At 35.4% G+C, this 22,821-nt stretch overlaps 1 protein-coding gene across 1 annotated transcript; it reads right to left on the bottom strand.

Annotated features, from left to right (window-relative positions):
• Positions 1–375: 375 nt before the first annotated feature.
• Positions 376–22,053, bottom strand: LOC113450991 (vomeronasal type-2 receptor 26-like). The gene is made up of 4 exons (XM_026722340.2): positions 22,018–22,053; positions 14,578–14,805; positions 2,634–2,760; positions 376–1,280 (listed from the first exon to the last, which is right to left on the bottom strand). Exons 1-4 carry the CDS (start codon positions 22,051–22,053, stop codon positions 376–378), a joined length of 1,296 nt encoding a protein of 431 aa, XP_026578125.2.
• Positions 22,054–22,821: the final 768 nt, after the last annotated feature.

The raw sequence follows: 22,821 nt of genomic DNA, 5'->3' as shown, positions 1-22,821 counted from the left end.
TGCTATTTAACCTACACAACAACATTGCAAAATATGATTTGTACCCAGGCAAGATTATGTATCCCAATATACATATACATCCCCATAGAGATTAGAAACAAACTTTTCTTTTTTGAAACTTTAAATTTTTTTGAACATGAATCCAATCAAGTTTTCCTCAAATTCTGAGGTACATTCTTAAATAGAACCATACTTCCTCATTTCTCATATTTTCAATTATAATTGAATTATAATCAATTTTAAAAACTTTGCTCATATACCAAACACATGCCTGAGTATTTTGACCACCCACCCCAAATCAGCGGTTTAAAGTAAACAGACTTAAAAGAAGTGATATTAAAGAGAGAAATAATGAAAAAGGGATATTTTTGTGTATTATAAAGATTTTCTTTTTATTAGTTGTTCCCTGTTGTTTAGTTCTGGCCTAATAATGATTAGGTAACATTTTGGGAGATATATGCAGCCTAGCAACCCAGCACTGGAAGCCAGAATGGAGAAAACCTCCACAGCCACCATGTATTTGCCTTTGGTGCTCAGGTAGGAAGGAACAAAAGAGAGCCACACACTGCAAAAGATCAGCATGCTAAATGTGAGACATTTGGCCTCATTGAAACTACTGGGAAGCTTCCTGGAAAAAAATGCTGCTATGAAACTGACAGCTGCCAGAAAGCTCATGTATCCCAGGACACAGTAGAACATGGTAGAGGAGCCTTCATTGCACTGCAGTATGATTTCCTCTCTTTCTGAATGGGTGTCAACATCAGGGAAAGGTGGAAATGTGAGCAACCATACTGTGCATATTCCTGTTTGAATTAAGGAACAAGAAAGAACAATGGAAATGGCCAATCTTCTTCCCACCCATTTCCTTAGACTGGATCCAGGTTTAGTGGCCATGAAAGCCAAAATCACTGTGATGGTTTTTGCCAGCACAGAAGACACAGCCACTGAAAAGATGATGCCAAAACTAATTTGTCGGAGGAGACATATTGTACTGCTTGGTACAACAAGGAACTGCAATGAGCAAAGAAAGCAGAGGAGGAGGGAGATTAGTAGAATGTAGGTGAGATTTTGGTCATTGGCCTTGACAATGGGAGTATTGTGGTACTTCAAAAATGTTGCCAGAATTACAATTGTACAGAGAGAAAAGAAAAACACCAGAGTAACTAAACTTATCCCCATTGGTTCCTTATAAGACAAGAAAGATATTTTCTTGGGAATACATGAATCTTGGTCTTTATTTGGATATTGACTTTCTGAACATTTTGAACAGTCATCCATATCTAGAATTGAAAGATATAAACACATATACATTTATTCTACAGTCATATCATTCTTAGTAATTATACAGTTGTTTTCTGCATGTAAGATTAGCCCTTATGTTAATTATTTTTCTGATTTTTTTGCTCTTGTATTTGAGAAATATCAAACATAGAAGAACATGGTAGTTATGTGATAAGGGGTGTGTGCATTATTCTGTCTGGGAGCTGAAATCCCAAATGGCAAAGTGAAAGTATTTGCTATCATAGTTATACCAATAGCAAACAATAGCACTTAGACTTACATACTGCTTCACAGCACTTTACAGCCCACTCTAAGGAGTTTACAGAGTCAGCATATTGCCCCCCAACAATCTGGGTCCTGATTTTACCAACCTTGGAAGTATGGAACACTTAGTTAACCTTGAGCCAGTGAGATTGGAACTGCTGAAATGCTGGCAGTTAGTACTCAGCAGAATTAGCATGCAATTCAATACTGCATTCTTATCACTGCACCAGCATAGTGCACTCATAAATTTCTATTTCTATTTTATATTATCATATTTTATATCTGTTATTTGTACTATTTGTTAACAATCAAGAAAAAATTATTTCTCTGAAAGTAGCACAATTTTGCTAAACTTTATGAAAGCTTTCACCCACAAATGGTTGCTAATGATTTTGTTGTTATGGGATAGTTTGGTGTTCTTCATTTTATTGAATATACATTTATTGATCAGTTATGAAGATAAAGATTTTGTCTGTCTTCTTAATAATGACTTCATTTCATGTTGCTTACTCATTATATTTGCTTAATATTGTGCATCTCTATGTATCTCTTATTTTTACTACTACATAATTCTTCACAAGGTTTCCTAGAGACTATGATTGAAAATAATATAAATGTAAATAAATATAATAGTATTTTCCTTCTATCAGATACTTTATGATGTCTTTCAATTTTATATTCCTGTATAATAAAATAAAACTAATATTTACATCCATATATACAAACTTTGCTGAAGGAGCAAAAGGAAATATATTCCTTATTCTCCTTACATTAAAAATTTCCGAAGCTTTCTGAATCAAGTGGAATAGTTTGTGTAGACATTAGAATGGAATTTTTTAAAAAATGTACCACAATCTCAATGTAAGAGAAACTACATGCTTTAATCTTATTTTAATCTAGTCTGCTAAAAGTTGGGTAGTTTTTTTTTTTTTTATAAATCACATCTAAAAGTTTTAAATGCATTCAGAAATAAATAAATGTGCCCTAGAATGATATGTCCTGAATAGACAAAGCATATAACTTAGCTCCTATATGTCTGTGTTCATGGATCTGCCTGGGCTAACCTGCAGAACTATAAGTCAACTTACCCTTCTGGATTGACATTTTATCTTTGGGACATGGAGGACAATCATAGCAGCAAAATGGTTTTCCTTCCTGTTGTCTCTTAAAATAACCAGGGAAGCAGCTCTCTGTACAAACTGAAATGGGGGAGGTCTGTACAATAAAGAAAAAATAAAGTGTTAGCATTTAATCCTATATTTTGAAAATAAAATTGAAAAAAGCATGGTCAGCCTATACTGTATAAATTTAAATAATACAAATTTTAAAGTGTTTACATCAACTTCAATATAAAACTTTTCATGACTGAATTATTTTTATAATGTAATAATATAATATATAATAAATACAATGTATACAATACAACACAGCCTAACACAATACAATATAAATACCTCAAGGGGCAGATTTGGTGGAGCACTAGGTCTTTTTCTGCCATTAGTTCTTTTTATTTCTAAATTTTCAATATACTTAAACTCTTATTGGTTTTTGTTAATTGCTTATGGCTCTAATTATTTCAAGCTCCAACAAGTCCATAACAAAAATAACAAATCTTGCTAAGAAATCTTGCAATTTCTCAGATGGTTTAACAAGCCTTCTTTCCAATTTAGGACATAATGAGTCATATTGTAGAAAAATGATTGTTGAAAAAGAATTAAAGAATTTATCATCCATAAAAATTAACACAAAATGCTTCAAGCTTAAGAGAGTGATCAAATCTAAAAACCTGGGACCCTACATTGAAAAAAGGACAGAATCTGTCAGTGTTACATACATGTTTATCTATAGGTATGTTGATTTAAAAATTTAGTTAGTTATATACATATTGATTTGCATAGTATTTTTTTCTATAGCTTCATTCAACTGCTAAATGTGGAGAATGTTTTCTGAAATAGTCTCCTTAATTGTACTTAATAGCTAGACGATTGTGTTTAATAAAAACTGGAACAAGTTAAAAATTTGCTCTGCCTTTCATGGAAGATGAAATCATAGATAAGGGCAGACTTACTACAGGGAGATCTGGCTAGCCAAGGCTACTAAATATCTTGCCATTTGTTTTCATGTTATTGATGATAACTCAATCAGAATAAAACTGGAAGAAACCTTGGAGATCTTCTAGGCCAACCCCATATTCAAGCAGGAAACCCTAAACCATTCCAGAGAAGTGACGGCTAGTCTCTTCTTAAAATCCTCCAGTGATGAAGCACCTATAACTTCTGAAGGCAAGTTGTTCCATTAGTTAATTGTTCTCACTATTAAGGAGTTTCTCCTTAATTCCAGTTTGCTTCTCTCCTTGGTTAGTTTCCATCCATTGTTTCTTGTCTTGCCTCTGGTGCTTTGGAAGATAAGTTGACCCCTTCTTCTTTGTGGCAGTCCCTCAAATACTGGAATCCTGTTATCATGTCACTCCTAGTCCTTCTTTTCTCTAGATTGGCCAAAGCCAAATTCTGCAACCATTCTTCATATGTTTTAGTCTCCAGGCCTTTGATCATCAGTTGCTCATCTCTACATCTTTTTCCAAGGTCTCAACATATTTTTGATAATGTGATAGCCAAAATTGGATGCAATATTCCAGGTGTGGCCTTACTAAGTTTTTATACAGCAGCACTAATATTTCACATGATTTTGATTTTATGCCTCTGTTTAAACAACCAAGGATTCTATTAGCTTTTTGGTGGCTGCTGCTGTTGCACATTGCTGGCTCATATTTAGGTGATTGTCCAAGGTTACTCACAGTTACTGTTTTTGAGCCAGATTTTACCTAATCTGTACTTGTACCTTTGGTTTTTCCTGCCTAAGTGTAAAACCTTGCTTTTCTCCACATTAAATTTCATTTTGTTGGATTGGGCCAACTGTTGGATTATTCAAATATGTCATTCAATCAAAACCACTGGATTACCTCATCCAGAGGCTTTATGTAGAAGTTCAATCATGGGGAAAAAAACCCAAATCACCTGGAACTCTCAGGGGAGCAGTCTCTATGATGATCTTGCCTTTCTCACAACTAAAGACTGAAATAAGCATTGTAGGAATGAATGAAACCACTGCAGAGCCCAAGATTTGCAGATATTCCAGAAGGATAAAAATCATTCATTGTATCCTTAATAAGTGTCATATCTCATTTTAGTTACAGAATTAACAACCCTTTTAAAAACTGCTTGCGCCAAAGGAATAAAAAAACTATATATCAAATCAATTTACCTGAAATTCATTTCTGGAAGGGGAAAATTGTTTCAAAAATATAATTTGTGTTTTTCGCCCAAACATTTAAGGAAAACAATATGGTTGATTCATTATTAATGGAATGTAAAATAAATTGTAATGCACAGCATCCAGATTCACACATGAAGAATTTAAACTGTCTACTTTACTATGTTCTACCCATAGTACAAGAATCTGCCCAGTTAACATCCCTTTCCTTGGGAATAATAGATAAGATTAACCTGACTCTATGGTATTTGGGGGGAGGTCAAGTCATTGTGGACACACTGAGGCTAACTCCCACTTGATCTTTCCTCCTTTCCTGGTTGGGAGCGTCCCAACATTTTATTATTTGTTTATGTTAATATATACTCTATTTAGATGTCACTCACTCACAGAGCACCTCTAATTAATAGGTTAACAGAGTTAGGAGCAGTGGTGGGATTCAGCATATTTGCACTGTTTCACCCAAACTGGTAGCTAACTGCTTGTGCAGTTCAGAGAACCAGCTAAAAATAAAGTGCAAGGTGGGTTCCCCTCTTCCCTTCAGTTAATAACTCTGGGATGACAGCCAAGAACCACTTAACAGGCTACTTCATTGTGATAACAGCTGACACATGCCTTGAATAAAGTCGATAAACAACAGAAACTGACAGGATTAGGGCGGGGAAACATCCAGGAAACCCATCAGTCACTCATCTAGGGATGCGACCTTCAGGAAGAAGGACAAGATTACAAACATTTTACAAACATGGTTTGTAAACTGTTTACAATAAAACAGTTGGTTTTACAATTGGTTTACAAACATTTTACAATCACTTTTGGTGAATGTCTCAGCTCTCTTCTCCCTGAGATCCTCTGCTTTTTTCACCCTTGCCTCCACCTTTCTGTCTTAATGTAGCCGCTTAGTGATTTCTGCTGCCATTGCCTGTCAGTTACATGGTTGTGTTTATCTGATGTTTTTCCACATAACCCAAGCATGTGAGACAAGTAAGAATTTCACAGGCTATGCCATCATTAGAGAATAAACCAAAAAGTAGAGAAAAATAAAGTGGATAAAAATGAAATAAATCCAGTAATGTAAGGCATGTGACTAGGCAGTCAGCACCCCTCTCCTTTAGAAGGACATCATTTTCACAAATGATTTCTTTATTTTGTTAGATGTTTATCCTGTCTTTACTACTTTATAAGGAACTCAAGGTGGATAACTTATCTAATATTCCTTGCTCCTCTTAGCTTCCCCACAACCACAATCTAAGACACAGTTTGGGCTGGCAGAAAATGGCTGGTCACTCAGTCATTTTTTTCAAGATTAAAATGGGATTAGAACTCAGAGTCTCTTGGTTTCTAGGCCAGCACCTGAACCACTACTTTGCTTAATAAAAAGAATGTCAAAATAACTTATAAGAATTGCATGCAGAGGGTGACAGGACAGGGACGTCCAGAGGTGGAGAAGCCCAGCTGTGGCTTTCAAACACCTCTTCTCGTGTTTGGAGTGATCCTTAGTGGATACATGAAACCCGTAGAGCTTCGTGTCAGCATAGAGGACCCCAGGTTGCTGTTTGGGGGAAGGCAACCCCCCAGCAACAAAGGAAGAGCCTCTGAGACCAGCATGAACGAGCCAGCCTCCAGCAAATGGTGGCTCCAAAGTCCGGCCTGTCACTGAACTGACGAGGCGAAGTGTGACAGCCTGAAAGATCTGAGCAGAAAAGGGCGGAAGGACTATAAAAGTTGTGACAGAAATCGGTGTCTGATCCTCCCTGTTTTGATGTGAGTAACAGTTGTCGGAAGCTGGAGATAAGCGGCTAGAAAAGCGGTCTGAAAAGTGAAAGGGGGGACAAAAGCAGGCAGAGAGGCTCATTACTTAAAGTGAAAGTGTGGATTGGAGTGTTCGGAAGGAGATTGCTGGGAAGAGAAGAAGGCTGTGGGGAATTCAAGAGGCTTGTGAGGGGGCTGCCATCTGAGACCAGTTCCTGAGAAGACCAGAAGATTAGAAAAGGATTATAGCTGCGAAGGAGGGAAGAGCGGGGCACAGAGAGTGGGATACCGATCCGCTGACTCTTATGTGAAAGGTTTTCTGCCTGTTAGCAACATTGCTTACAAAACTGATTTCTAACGTGACTGATTTGGAGCGACAAAGTGACAGTGGACTGATAATTGCTGGCAGAAGGGAAGAAGAAGAGGGAAGAAGAAGAAGGAAAGGGACAGATGGAAGCCTGGTAAAGACTGATCACGGAGCGCTGAGAGCAATTAGTCAGCACTTCCTCCCTTTGCTCCTCTGGCTCGCCCAGGAAGAAAGACTATAAGGCAGAAATGCCAGCCTCAACTCAGATTTGTCTTCCTTTGGTACCAATTCCACAGACACGTGTCTAGCAACCCCTCAAAATCTAAAATACCCTTTTCCTTCCACACCCTCTCTTTCTCCCTTTCTCTCTTAGTCTTTTCTTTCTCTCTACAATATTTATAAATTTAGGTATAAAGGTAAATTGCTTTTTATAGATATAAGTATTAACTGATTAGAGTGTCTTGAACATATAATAATTCTAAGGATTGTTAAATATGGTTGATTTAGATTAACTGGAACTCTCAACATCAATACACAATATAGGATAAAGGTATATATAGAGTGAGAAATCTTAGAGTTGTTGGTAAGCTTTAAATAAGTTTGACCTGACATGGTATTGATTTATTAGTTGTAAAATATAATTAACTTTGGTATATAAACTTATTATAGAGAATAATATATAGTATTTGATAACATTTTATAATATTGGAATTTAAATCACCCAAATGACAAATTGGGCTGTAGAAAGAGATCTAAAACAACGTGGTGGTGTAATTTTAGTAAACAGACCTGTAATCACATTCAAGGGGCTATAAAACCGAATGGTGATCTGGGACAATATACTTAACATAGTTCAATTGCAAAAACAAATCTTATTAGAGATGACTTCCACAACAACCCCAACCCTGAAAACAGGAAGGAAGAACACCCAGACCTTGACGACAACTTTGGCATCAGCCTCCCCAACAACACAGAAAACTATAGAAGAGACCCTGACAGGAGAAAAACAAGTGACCATTACCAATGCTAATTTACAAGTGACATTATTATCCCTGCAAGAATCAATGTCCAGAATGCAGGAGATTATGATCAAGAACCACAGTGAGACTAGAGCTGATATTAGCGAACTGGAGGAAGAAATGGGTAAACTAAAAGCGGAGATGAGAGCAGACATACAGAAAGTTGAAGAAAAGGTTGGGACAATGCAATTGGCCATGGAAAGAACTGAAATAAAAATAAAACAAATAGAGAAGAGGACGGAACGAGTAGAGAAGAACCTAGAAAGGACTGAGGAAGACTTTAAAAACGTAAACAGAGAAATGGAAGATTCCTTGGTCCAACTAGAGATGGACAAAGCAGCGGCATATCTAAGGTTCCAGAACGTGGAGGAATCCAAAAATGAAGAACTAGAGCAACTAATGGCAGGTCTGCTAGCTAAACTAGTAGAAAAAGAGAAAGATGACTTACTCAAAGAATTCGACAAAGTCTATAGGGTGAATACCAATTATGCAAGGTGTCACAACTGCCCAAGGGAGATACATATCTGTTTTTTAAGAAGATGCATGAGAGACCTAATACTGAGAATGGCCAGAGATGAGAGAATATTATATAAGGGCAAAGAGATCATTGTTCTTAAGCAAATTCCAAGAAAAGTGAGGGCCATAAGGCAAGAATATAAATTTTTAGCCAATTACTTAAATAAAAAAGAAATTTCATTCAAATGGCTAATCCCAGAAGGGATATTAATATCATGGAAGGGAAGAAAAATTAAAATTGATTCAATAGAACAAGCACAAGACTTCCTAGAACAGCTAACAACCACGGAGGACCAACATGCTAGGGAGGAAATTCAAAGGAACATGCAGGAAGACCGTAACCGCCATAGGAACAAAGAAGAAAGACCCATCCAAATCCAAGGGAAAGACAACTTACAACAGGAAAGAGAAGAAACAACCCTATGTCAACCACAAGAAGAGAGCCATATAGTTACAAGACAAAAAGCGAAGCAAACGTAGGTAAATGGAGGAAGAAAGGAAAATTCTTTCCATCGATATAAACGGTTTAAATTCAAGACCCAAAAGGAAAAGGATTTTAACCAAACTAATAAAACAAAAGGTTGATATAATTTGCATACAAGAAACACACATTAGGAAAAATGAGAAATTTTTAGATTGTCCGAAACTGGGAAAATTATTTACAGCACCAGCAGATAAACACAAAAAGAAAGGTATTGCAATATATGTGAGAGATGACATAAAAGCGGAGCTAATTTGGGCGGACCCTGAAGGAAGAACTCTGGTGGTACAAATTTTGATTAATTGTATTACATTGTTGCTGGTAGTAATCTATGCCCCAAATGATGATCAAGGTAAATTTTTCAAACATCTCCACAAAAAAATGATGATCAAGGTAAATAAAAAAATCACCAAAAAAATAATAGATTTTGAAAAAGGCAATATTTGTCTGATTGGCGATTTTAACTCTATTGCTGACTATCAGAAAGATCATAGTAACACGAGTAAGAATAAAAAAGGAAAAAGAGAATTTTCGAAGCCATGTAAGGATATGAGGAATGAACTGAATCTGGTAGATATCTGGAGAAAACTAAACCCCCAAAAAGAACAGTTTACTTATTATTCTAACCCACATAAAATCTGGACAAGAATAGATATGGCTTGGATAAACTGTGAACTAGTAAACGAATTCAAAGATAGCGAAATCTTACCAAATGACTGGGCTGACCACAACCCAATTCAAATAACTTGGAGAGGTAGAAGAAAACCAAAGAAAAGATGGACTCTTAACACTCACTTAATAAAAGAAGAAGAATATACTAACAAATTGAAAGAACTGAACTTCTTCTTAAAGGAAAATAATAATGAACTTACTTCAAAACAAAATATATGGGACACAATGAAGGCAATTATAAGAGGAACAACAATTTCTTACAATGCTATGAGAAATAAAAGAAAGTATGCCCAACAAAGTAATCTACAACAAGAAATTAAAGAATTAGAAACCCAACTACAAAAGAACCCCAAAACCCAAAAAATACAAAATCAGTTAATGACAACTAAACACAAACTGAATTTACTGGGACAAGAAAAATTGGAGATAAGTCTGAAATTGACCAAGCAAATCTACTTTGAGCATGCAAACAAGCCAGGGAGATGGTTAGCCCACAAACTCAAAAAAACGAAGGAAAAAAAACTGATACACCAATTAATGGACAAGAGGGGCAATTAGCAAGATGAGATAGAGAAGAAAAAAGAGATCACCCATAAATACTTCGGGAAATTATATAAAAAGGAAGAAGTTAGTGAGGATAAAATAAGGAAATAGCTAGAGGAAGCGAACGATAAAGCAATTGGAGAGGAAGAGATAGAACTATTAAATAAAAATATTACATGGTCCGAATTGAAGTCAGCACTAGAGAAGCAAAGCAACAACAAATCGCCAGGACCAGATGGGATACCTGTAAAACTTTATAAAACAATCATAGAACAAATTGGACCACTGATGTTGGAAGTATTTAATGAGGTACCCTTAGCAGCTAGGATGCCGGACTCATGGAAGGGAGCCTTAATTTCGCTGATCCCGAAGGAGGATCTAGACCATAGATTCATTAATAATTACAGACCGATTTCGCTCCTGAATGCAGATTAGAAACTATTCTCTTCTATTATAGCTGATAGATTAAAACAGGTTTTAAACACACATATCATGAAGATCAAAATGGATTTCTCCCATTTCGACAAATCAAGAATAATTTAAGAACAGTGATAGACATTTCAGAATTCTATGAAGCCCATCCGAAAAAACAATTTGCATTTATGTTTTTGGACGCTGAAAAAGCATTCGATAATTTAAATTGGCATTTCTTAATACAAAAAATATACAATATGAACCTGGGCACTAGATTTGAAAACATCGTAACTACAATTTACCACACCCAACAGGCAAATATTCTAATAAATGGGGAACAAACTGGCCCAATAAAAATAGAAAAAGGGGTAAGACAGAGTTGCCCTCTCTCTCCTCTGCTTTTCATATTCGCCCTAGAATCACTCTTGACGTGCATTAGGCAAAATTCGAGAATTAGAGGACTGAGGATTACAAGTTTTCACTGATGACATGGTTTTCTTTTTGGAGGAGCCTATAGAAAAAGGACATAACTTATTAGAAGAATTAGAACGATTTGGAGAAGTTGCAGGACTCAAAATTAATAGGAAAAAAACAAAACTAATTACTAAAAACTTAACAGGAGACCAGAATAAAGAGTTAGGGACATCAATGGGAATACAGGTGACAAAAAAAATTAAATACCTAGGCATTTGGCTAACTCCACAAATCAAATCACTAAAAGAAAACAATTATGACAAACTACTCCAACAATCTAAGAAAGATTTAGATTCCTGGAGTAAATTACAGCTTTCTTTACTGGGCAGGATTGCCTTGATTAAGATGAATATACCTCCAAAATTTTTATATTTATTCCAGACAATTCCAATTAAATTAAATTAAAAATTTTTTATAGAACTAAATAAGATAACGCTAATATTTATTTGGCAGGGAAAAAAAGCTAGGATCAACGTAAAAGCCTTACAAGATCCGAAAAGCAGAGGAGGGTTAGCCCTGCCAAACTGGGAAATATATCATATGGCAGCCACTTTACTATGGATAAAGGAATGGGTGAATCTAACCAATAAAAGAACACTAATATTAGAAGGCCACGAAATGAAGAAAGGATGGCACACCTTCCTGTGGGAAACCCAGGCAATCATATTTCCATAGGCACCTTATCAGGGACTCGCTACTAACCAATTGGGAAAAAGTACGTAAAAAACTCTATCTAAAAATATCGATTTGGCTTTCTCCAATGGAAGCAATAGTACACCCTAATAACTTGGATATAACTAAAATGATTAAATACGAGAATTTATTAGACCCACAAGGAAAGCTGAAAACATGACAAGAATTACAAGAGTGAGGATTTATAATTGATCAGTGGGTGTACCTTCAAATCCATAGTAGATATAAACAAGATATTAAGGAATTCGGAATCTACAATAAATTGCAAACTTTAGACAAAATTCTATTAGGACCGAATAAAAAAAAAAATCTAAATTCTACAAACACTTATTGGAAACAGAACTAGAATAAGAGATTGTCAAGGGAAATATGATTGTGTGGAGCAGAAACGTGGGACGGAGTATCACCCTAGCAGAATGGGAAAGGATCTGGAATAGGAACATTAAGATCATGAAATCAGCAGCTTATAAAGAAAACTCATACAAAATGTTTTATAGATGGCACCTGTCCCCTTCAAGATTGGTGAAAATGCACCCCAACATGAGTCCCAAATGTTGGAAATGCCAAAACATAGAAGGTACCTTCTTCCATATGTGGTGGTCATGCAAAGAAACTCAGAAACATTGGCAAAAAATTAGGCATTGGCTAGAGGAGATTACTAAGGAACAAATTGAGTACAAACCAGAGTCCTTCCTTCTAGGAATTTTTGACAAACAAGTATCCAAAAAATCGAAGTATATTATAATTCATATCTTAACCGTGGCCAGACTGGTGTTCGCTCAGTGCTGGAAATCACCTTCTATCCCCACTGAACAAATGATCATTCAGAAAATTTTAGAATGTGCCGAAATGGACAAACTAACCCAATCATTAAAAAATAAAGAATCCTCAACCTATTATAACAATTGGAATCCTTGGTACAATTGGCTAAATCAAAGATAGACTATTTCGAGAAAAATTGTAGCCAAGGGCTACCTAAGCAGAGTTAATGAAAAGTACCGCTGACACTATATTTGAAGAAGAAAGGATCTTACAGACGGTCACAAAAATATGGTTTTATTTTAACTGTTTTTCCCATTTTATCCCCCCTTTCCCTTACCCTTCCCTCTCCTCCCTCATTTGCCCTTCTCTCTTTCCCTCTCACCCTCTGCCAAGGCCTGTTTGCTTTCTCTTCTGTATATAATTTGTAGATGTGTTGTTTTTAATGGTAAAATTAATAAAGTTTAAAAAAAAGAACTACATGCAGAAACAGGGTTGGAAGAAACAACTTGTAAAGCTGCAAACATCACAGATAATATTTCAGAATAATTTCCCATAGAATGATGACAGGGGTGGGATTCTACCAGTTCACACCTATTCACTAGAACCATTTGTTAACATTCTAAGCAGTTCAGAGGACTGGTTGTTAGAAGAAATTACTGGCCTAATCCTGTAAGGAAGGCAGGAAGGAAACATTCTGGTGTTGCTTACAGAAACTGCCTCTCCGTTAACCCTTATTACATTCTTGGCAGGACTAGACTTTCTGTCTCTGGAATTTCTTTGGAGGTTTTTTTCCCTCCTTTGCTGGTACTTTGCTTGTGTGGAGTGACCACTGAAAAATGTGACTTATGACCATTTTTCACACTTACGACTGTTGCAGCATCCCCACAGTCACAAGAGGCCAGGCGAGGAGATGTGTGCCTCGAAGTGAGTGATGTTGAGTTGGCCATGCCCAGCCAGTAACATGACCACCAAGCCATGTCACCCAGTCCCATGTCCACAAAGTATGCCCACCAACTAAGCCACGCCCACAGAACTGGTTGTTAAAAAAATTGAATCCCACCCCTGAATGATGGGGGGGGGACCACAAAAGGTTGTAACAAATTACAATCTGAGATGGACCTGTTAGTAGGAAAGGAGACTAGAATGAGCAATAATACTTTGCAACCTGAAGTCAAGATGTTTGGTATTTATTTGCACAAGGCAAGCATTCTTTTTATTTAAAAACTACTTGCTCCAGCAAGTAGTGACAAGAAGTGCCTGGAAGAGGAGCGGCGAGGTAGACTGGGCATGGCAAGGAGAGACTGGGCAAGATGAGGTGCCCCTTGACCCAGTCACCTGACTACCCTATACAGCTGGTCATTAGGGCAGAGAACCAGTTGTTAAATTATTTGAATCCCACCACTGATTGGAAGGGACCTTGTAGGTCATCTAGTCCTACACACCCAAATAGGACACCATTTCTGACAGCAGTCCAGTCTCTTCTTGAAATATGCGATCACATCTTCCCTGGACTTTCTTTTCAGTACACTAGCCACGGCCAATTCCTGCAACTATTCTTCATTGTTATATATTGTTATAGCTGCTTATCTCAGACAGATTCTAAGTGATACACAAAACTATTTTAAAAAAATAAGAAATTAAACACTTTGTAGAGTATGCTTCAAAAAGATTATAAATCAATTCATTTTGGCAAACTTTTTAGAAAAAGCATTATTATATTTTATTCTTCTAAAAATTGCTTTCAAATATACATTTTTATCCTGAGAATATAAGTTTAGGAATATATTTGGAAATTGATTGGTTCACCTGTGCCTAAGGCAGAACTCTAGCCTTGTGGTTTAATAACTGCACCAAACTGGTCCTCATCCTCTACTATAATGTTGGTATAAATACTTTATGTATCTTCTTGTCTTTTTAACAAATTCTTTATCTTAACAGCAACATATATTTTGAGAGCCATACTATTTTATGTAATCACTTAGATATGCCTGCTTTTCAGAAATTTTGAATTTGTACCCTGCTTACAATTATTCCCAGTTTTTTTTATAATCTTTCTATGTTAAATGATATTGAGCTACTCTTTGGATATCACCTGATCATTAAAAAAAAAATCAATTACATTTAGAACCTACTTGGTTGAAAGTGCCGGGCCAGCTGATAGCGCCCTCATGAATGGTGAACATTTTGTCTTTAGCAGCCCAGGGATCCAGCTTCCCAACTTTCATTCGATGGAAGGATTGGTTGGGGAATGTGATCCAGTTCTCAATCTCTAGTCCTGTAATCAGTTGTCTGTTCTTATCAAAGGAAATTTCATTTCCAACATTGTTGTTAAACGATATTCTTTGCAAAAAGTAGTGAAGCTGAATATGAAATAGTTATGCAAAAATCAATTATGGATAACATATAGAGCTGTGTGATACATGTTAATCTTTTTTATTTAAAACATTTTACAAATGTGGATAACATTCTACTCTAATGTTCTTGTGTTCCCCTCAAAGATGGTTATCTGTGGTCCTATATTTAAAAAAACCACACACTTACAATCTACTAAAAAATAATTCAGCATAATATACGCCGAGAAAGCATATGTTAATATGTAAAAGTATAACTTATTGATTGAACCTGTTATTTAACAAATAAATGTAATCAAACTTGTATTATTTTTGCAAGACTTTAAGATGCTTCTCCCCTGCTGTTATTAGAGACAGAATGGTCAATGTAGACCAGATCACTTTAAATCAGTTTTAAAATTAAACAACTATGCAAAGAAGTAGGGAAGGGCTGGACTTATTTTTCAAAATGTCAACATTATCTTTCTTTAATCTTAAAAAGGATAGCATTGCTGCATTTTGATTCTGTAAGTAATGAAATTAAACCCCCCTCTTCTCACATCCTCTATCTCAATGAATGTATTCTCAATCATTTTGCCTTTAAATAGCAAATTTGGTTCAACTGCACATTTTATTGTTTGATTGCTTTTTAAATGTATATCCTACCCATTTCACTCTGAATCATGTCTCACATTATTGCCTTCTGGGCCTTTTTGCTAAAAACCCTTCTTTGTGCACAGCTTCTAGATTGTATGCATAAATTGTCTGAGCCCCATGTTTAAACAATTCTTGTGACTTTATACATTTTGCTTCTTGGACCTTATTCTTTGCACAATCCACTTTAAACAATCCATTAAATTTAAGACTGCTTTTCACTATCTTTATTGGCTCTCAATTTATCTTCTGACTGTCCTTTCTTGTGTAGAAAGAAACCTAATTTAAAAGGAGGCTGGCTATATTCTCTAGCATAAACTGAGGACAATGAGCAAGATTAGTTTAGTACCTTATTTCTAATGTATGCACTAGAATGTCAGAACTTTCTGGTAGTGAATTTAGAATCATAATAAGAAATATTTCTACTTATATATTTCATCCTATCTCTTAAATGCATTCTCAGTTCTTGAATTTCATGCACATACTAATTTAATTCTCTTTTCTTATGCTTTTATTTAATGGCATCTATAAAAATATCTTTAACAAGGCATTTTCCTTTTCTCATACAATGGATTTACAGATATGCTCAGATTGATCTAAATCTTATAGATGAATCAAGAAAGAGCTGTGCACCTCAGGAAGATCATTCATGCTGCTGTGTCATTTGTAGTTCTTTGAATCTCACTCTTCATTCATAGATCTTTTTTTTGTCTAGACAAAGGTACTGTCTTGTGGCCTCAGATGCATATTTATTTTGAAAAACCAAATAGAAACTTTTAGTTACCCCAGTTCCCACATTATTAAAAGTTTTCCATTATATTCCTTGTTTTAGGCACATACCCATATTGACTGAAATACTTCTGAGTATGTTTCTCTTCAAAAAAGAAACTTAACTTGAACAAGCAAGTTATTATAAAGCTTGTTACAGGAAATAATGCACATATATGTAGGAGGCATAGGCAAAGGGTGCACCACAACTAGCCTACAACCTATCACAAAGAGAGATAGAGTGAGCTGCCAAGTTCAAAGCATGAAGGAAGTACACTGAATTTACCAATTCCACAAAAGAAAAGAAATAAGGAAGAAATCAGCAAGTCACTACAAAGTTTCCATCTATATCTCACAGCCCTTTGTGATCAGATGTGAGATACTGGAGAATCAATGGCACTCAATTCCCATTTCCAAATTACCTGCCATGGCTGGGCATCCTGAAGATTGAGTTTTCTACCACTCAGCTTTCTACTATGTTGTTGTGCCAGTTTCATGGCATGTAAAGCATGTGCCACGGTATACACTGCGTTGTATATACTGTAACTATGACTAGTCATCCTCATTTCAAAAAAAGCCCCAGGAAGAGTCTCCAGTTTCTCCCTCCCTGTACACAAATTATCCATTTCCTCATTCTCAGATGGATTTGGAAAAACACAATCAAATGATTGCTCCCACACATTTTTGATAAAACCATCTTCTTTTGAAGAGAAATGGTTTCTTGTCTGAAGAAAATGTTGGAATCCTGCAACTTCATTTGAGTAGGCTGCAATTGTCAGAGCACCGTGGAGAACTTGGATATCCCAGCTTTTTTGATAAAAAAATGATGCAAGATCCACTCGGGAAGCCACAATCCATACCTTACCTTCTGGCTTTACAGCAACTATTTCCATTTCAGATAGATGTAACAGCCATCTTAAATTTAAAAGATAGTTATCGCTGATTATGATAGCTTTGGCTTTGCTGTTAACAAGAAGATGAAATGTTTCAACAAGCCATTTCAGATTATCAAAAAAAGTGTTTAAATAAATTGGTTTGAATTGTTCCAGGAAGGCAACGCAGATGCCGTTAAGAGACAATATTGAAAAGATTAGATGCTCAAATTTTCTTCTAAGGTATTTTGCAAGTACTCCAACCCAAGTCCACTTGAAGTGCAAAAGTATTTGAATAATCCCCATATAATGAATGTCTTCACCTGGAACTAAGTGGTAGTAGAAAGGGCTTTCATTTGGAGCAGAATCAGTTGGGAACTATGGAAATAAGAATTGATTGTATAAATAGAAAAACAGAGAGGAGAAAACATGATTGCAAAATAAAATGTGCGCCCTCTCTAAATTAATAGTTCTGAAATATTTCAATATATGTTTTCAAATGATTTTTATACTCAAGATACTTATAAGACAATGGTCTGACTAGATGAAAGTTGTGTTTCCTTCCAAATCTTCAATTCTATGATTACCTTTTTTGCAATTCCCTGAATTTGCTTCTGTAAAAAGCCTGACATGTGAACTCGTGCTTTGGTTTAATATTTATATATGTACTGACTGACTAATTGACTTGCATACTTAGAATGCTTTACCTTGTGCCAGGACTCTGGGCAGCACATTACCTGGAAAAATGAAGTAAAGTATAATAACAATGAAATAATAAATAAAAGATACAATTTCAAATAAGAAAGAACTATAAAATTTCATGACAAGTGTATATATACATACTGAAGTGTGCATTAAAAGACTAAACTCATTTTACAATAAATTTTATTTTTTTTCCAGTTGCTATTCTAAAAAACATTGCAGTCTAAATTTTGCTTTGCCTTATTTCAGACCTTTATGAACTGCTATGGTTTATATGCTTCTTGTTTTAGAATATTATATACCAACAGCAGGTAACTCTTTTTTAAAAAAACCAAAGTTTATTCAGTTTTTCACATTAAAAACACATTAATGTTAAAACACATTTTACTGGACAACATGTTTCCGGGTCATCACCTTTGCATACAAATATGACAGCAATTATACATTGATATGTGCATACTTAATTCTATTATTATCTTTCCCATTCCAAATTTTCAGTAAGGAGAGAAAGAAACACATTAATTCTAGCCTCTTTCATTAATCTCAGTCGAAATTTCTTTTTGTTTCATTTCAATTATTTCAAATATAATCCTTTAATATTTATTTTAAAAATAAAGATAAACAATATGTGCTTGCCTAATAATAATAATAATAATAATAATAATAATAATAATAATAATAATAATAATAATAAAAGTTACCAATGTCTCTCCTTGCTTTTAATAGTCTATATTAACTTATTAATTTAGTTGGTTCTTTAGTGTGTCATATTCTCTTTCCATTACACATTCTTTTTATAAATTCCAGATTAATATGAATTTTAACACTAAAAATAAAAAACAAGTATAGGTTTCCCCCCTTTTACTGTTTTGAGTGTGACACCTCAATGATTAAAATATACCTTTATTCCCTCATCTTAATTCCCAATAAACCATTATTTTTAAGAAGTTACAATAATAATCGTTACATCTTTTCACTTGGATTCCACAGCATATTTCCCCCTTGATTTTTAATAAGAGTTATCAGTATCTATATTACCCTATTTTCTAAATAGTTTTAATTGCAGAAATATTCTTATTACCCCTTGTCACCCTGCAGAATCCCCTTTTTAATTTATCAACCGTTATCTCTGAAAAAACAATTTCTTTTCAACATTTTACTATTTCCGTATTTCTTTATTTCATGCACCTGTTTCTACTGCTTCTCCTCCCTCTCTTTTCCCCATATCTTTTCTCATTCCAATTTATATCCCTCTCTTTCTTAATATCTTCCTTTCTCCTTTTCTGCTGGGTCTTTCTGCCTTTCCCGACTTTACAGGTATTCCCCCTTTTGATTGCCTTCTTAAATCTCAACTTTTTAATGTTCCTTCTTTCCCCACTTTTTTGTAGTGTTCTTTGTGTTAATTGTCTATTTAAAATGCCTTCTCCTTGAATTGACTCCTCCTCCTCTGAAGCTCTTTCTTTTTGTTCTTCAATCGCCATTTCCATTTTTCTAACACAGAGCAAAGTGATTCTCTTCTTTCCTGTAGTAATTCTCTCATATTTTTAAGTTCCATTTTTAATTCCCGAAGAGACATCATCATTACACACTCTTATATTTTTTGATCATTGAGGTCCACACACACAAAAAAAACTTTTACTTTCCTTCTTTCTTCTTTCAATTTTCTAAAGTTCTCAATTATTCCAACCCAGGGTCTTTTCCTAAAATATCAATCAATCCCACAGTCAGTCTTTCCTTGCTTTTTTCTTTATTCTGGTTCTGCTTTCACTTTCTAAGATTCTTACTTTGTTTCAATATTTCTTTAATGTTATATCCACACAAGTTCATTCAGAAACAGGATGCTTTCCCTTTTTGTCAAAAGGTGGCACCTTCCATTATACAAAGATTTTTGGAGACTACAGATGCCATACAAGCATAGGGTGTGCTTTTGTATGGCTTCCGAACTCTTCAGAAGAACTGCAAGAGAACTGTTCTCTCACATAGCCTCTGAAAGTGGCTTGAAAATCACTTTTGGAGGCTGTGGAGGCTGTAAATACTGGGAAGTGATCTGATATGTCTTCTGAAGCATCTGTAAGTTGCATGAGAATGGAAAGCACTTTTACACAGTTATCAGATGTTTTAGAGGCCACAATAGAGCATTCTCTGAACCTACTTCAAGAATTAAGGTCTTGAGTGACCTGGAGCAGACTTAGGCAGGCCACAGGGGCTGTTAGCATAATACTGATTGAAGGTCAGCAGCATGCAGCAGATTCTGGGGAATGGTGGGGGCAGGGGTGGGTGGCTACCAGTTCACCCCGGTTTGGGTGAACCAGTAACTATTTTTTCATTTTTAATTACCAGTTCAGTGAACTGGCAAATCTGACCCCTTGGCTGGCCCCACACACGTTGCACTCCCCTTCCAAGAGTCTCCACATGGCTTATTTTGGATGCAGGGCCCACATGGAGGCTCAGGAAGGCAAAAAATGGGCCTCCTGGAAATGGGCCTTCAGAGCCCGGGGAGCTGAAAACACCCCCCACCATGGTGCAGGAGGCTGACTAGGCCATGCCCATGCTTATGCCCACCCCGCAACCAGGCAAAGAACCAGTTACTAACATTTTTGAAGTCTACCCCTGGGAGGGACATGGCAATAATCACACAAGGTGGCTGCTTTGAGTGGCAGTCATGACATTAGGGATGAAGTCAGGGCCTGGGCTTTGACTTTGGCCCAGTTTCAGTTCTTCTGCTGCTGAGTGCTTCTGTTCAAGGTGGCCTAGATATGGGGGAGAATGGGAGATAGATTTTTTTGTTTGTTGTTTGATGAAGGGAGTAACAAGCCAGCAGAATCAAGTTAGCATTTTCTGAATTTTTTAAGATCCCAGCCCCAAAATGTTTGCCATCGCTGCTTTAGAATGTTAAATTGGCCAGGAATTATATTGCATCTCCAAGGATAGTCCTGTCAATTCCTCTTCAATTTTCTGTTCAAGTTAAGATGAGATATTGGGGGACAGTGACAATACATCAAGGACAAGACAGAATTTCTGTTGCACTATAACTGCTAATGAGGCTTCTGATTCTGCCTTACATGGAATCTCTAATAATTATTTTATCTGGTTTTAAGTTCAAGAGTATCTTTCCCTGCACTAAAATATATTGTTTGCCAAGATTTAATGTTGGATTCCTTTCTAATAGGGGTTCTTTCATTATTCATCTCCTTGACTGATAGCCATACTTACAGCCATATCCTTTAACTTCCATCATGATTACCCTGCTTTAAAACAAGTATGAAATAAGCTTTGGATGACGAGCAAGAAGAACCTGGTATATGTTCTCAACCATTGTACACTTTGGGTCAGTCCTACCTTCTTAATATAACTTACCTTATCTGATAATTGTTCAGAAATATATAGACTGTTCTCCCTTACTGACTGCTTTGACCATTTGATGTTATAATGGTTTTAAAAAGGGTTTTGACCAATCCTTGCATTTACCATTTTTACAGTTTTTGACTAATCCTTGCATTTACCATTTTACAGCAGCCTATGGTCATGTGATCATTTTGGGGGAACTTACAGCTGGTGCATGTTTATGACCATCACAGAATCCCATTTCACAGACTTCACAACTGGCTTCCAACAAGCAGAATTAATGGAGAACACAGAAGTGAAATCACAAGTCATGGTAAAATGATTTCTTTCTACACAGTCATAATGATTTGGTTAATGACAGAAGCAGAGGTGAGCTTATATGTCTAGCATGAGCATATGATGTGTCAATTAACAACTATGGTGCTTAGTAAAAAAGTGGTAGGTCTCAGTTTAACCACCAAGTGAGGACTACCTGCAAAAAGCAAAAACACTACCTATGTCTCCTTAACCACCTGAATGAAAGGCACGATATAAAAATAATTATAAAAAACAAAAATTAAATGTAGAAACATTAATATTATTCTCATAGTATTAGCAAATAATAGGATATTACAAAAAATAAGTTTCTGTATAATAGTTAATGATTAATTAACATTAATGAATAATCTTTGAAACTCAGTAATAGTCAAACCAAATTCCGAGGTTGAATTTGTCTTTATTTTATGATATATTAAATACTTTCTCTTTAATATGGTCCATAGAGACCATATCATATACATAATGTGTATGAAAGTCAATTATATCTTGAGGTTTGTAATCTACTTTATCTGAAAAGACAAAGACATATTATTTAGGAAGTAATAGTTATTGCTTAATTTTAATTGATTTTTCCACATCTTACCTGTGGAACTTTGTAAGAGTCTAAAATATCTACCATATCAAAAGTGATTCCAGGATCAATAGTTCCAATAGCCGATATGAGTTTGTTCAGGATGCCACACTGGTAATTGGGAATTAGTTTGTTCTGAACAGAGAAAAGTTCCAATGTAGCATGATATGTCTGAGTCCCAGCATAGCTATCATAGATTCTGAAGCCCAAAGTGATATTAGATAAGAGCTGGAGGTCATCATTGATCTTCTTCACAGTAAATATCATGGTCAATATATGTTGATAATGCTTAGTGAGGACTCTGCCAAAAAAATTAGAATCAAAGTTGTATCAAATGAAATTCTCCTTCTAAAAAAGACCAGTAAAAATAAACTCTTACAAAAATCTTACAAACTGATAATCAGTCTTTCATGTTAACATATTAATGGTTAAACTCCATCAAAATAATTATTTAAGAGGTAAGTAATAGTTATTGTTAATTTTAATTGATTTATATAATATGATAGATAGATAGATAGATAGATAGATAGATAGATAGATAGATAGATAGATAGATAGATAGATAGGTAGATATAGAGATATTGTGAATTATTTTTGAAGAGAATAATGGCAGTTTTTTCTATCCCTTTGATAATTGTAACCTATTTTAATTATCTGAAACTGACCAGAATCATTACCAAAAATGTAACATAGCATTGTATAAATGGGAAGTAAAATTGCATTAATCACTTTTTCTTACAGGTGGTTTCATTTTAAGGTAAGTGATTGCAAAAAAATAAAATAGAAAGGAGGGGAAGCAAATGTAGCATAGAATTA

This window comes from Pseudonaja textilis, chromosome Z (genome assembly GCF_049901715.1).
Source record: "Pseudonaja textilis isolate UNSWEBS1 chromosome Z, rPseTex1.2, whole genome shotgun sequence".
Taxonomy (NCBI): domain Eukaryota; kingdom Metazoa; phylum Chordata; class Lepidosauria; order Squamata; family Elapidae; genus Pseudonaja; species Pseudonaja textilis.
The sequence above is the reverse complement of the archived record's forward strand: the minus strand, read 5'-3'. Positions and strand labels throughout refer to the sequence as shown.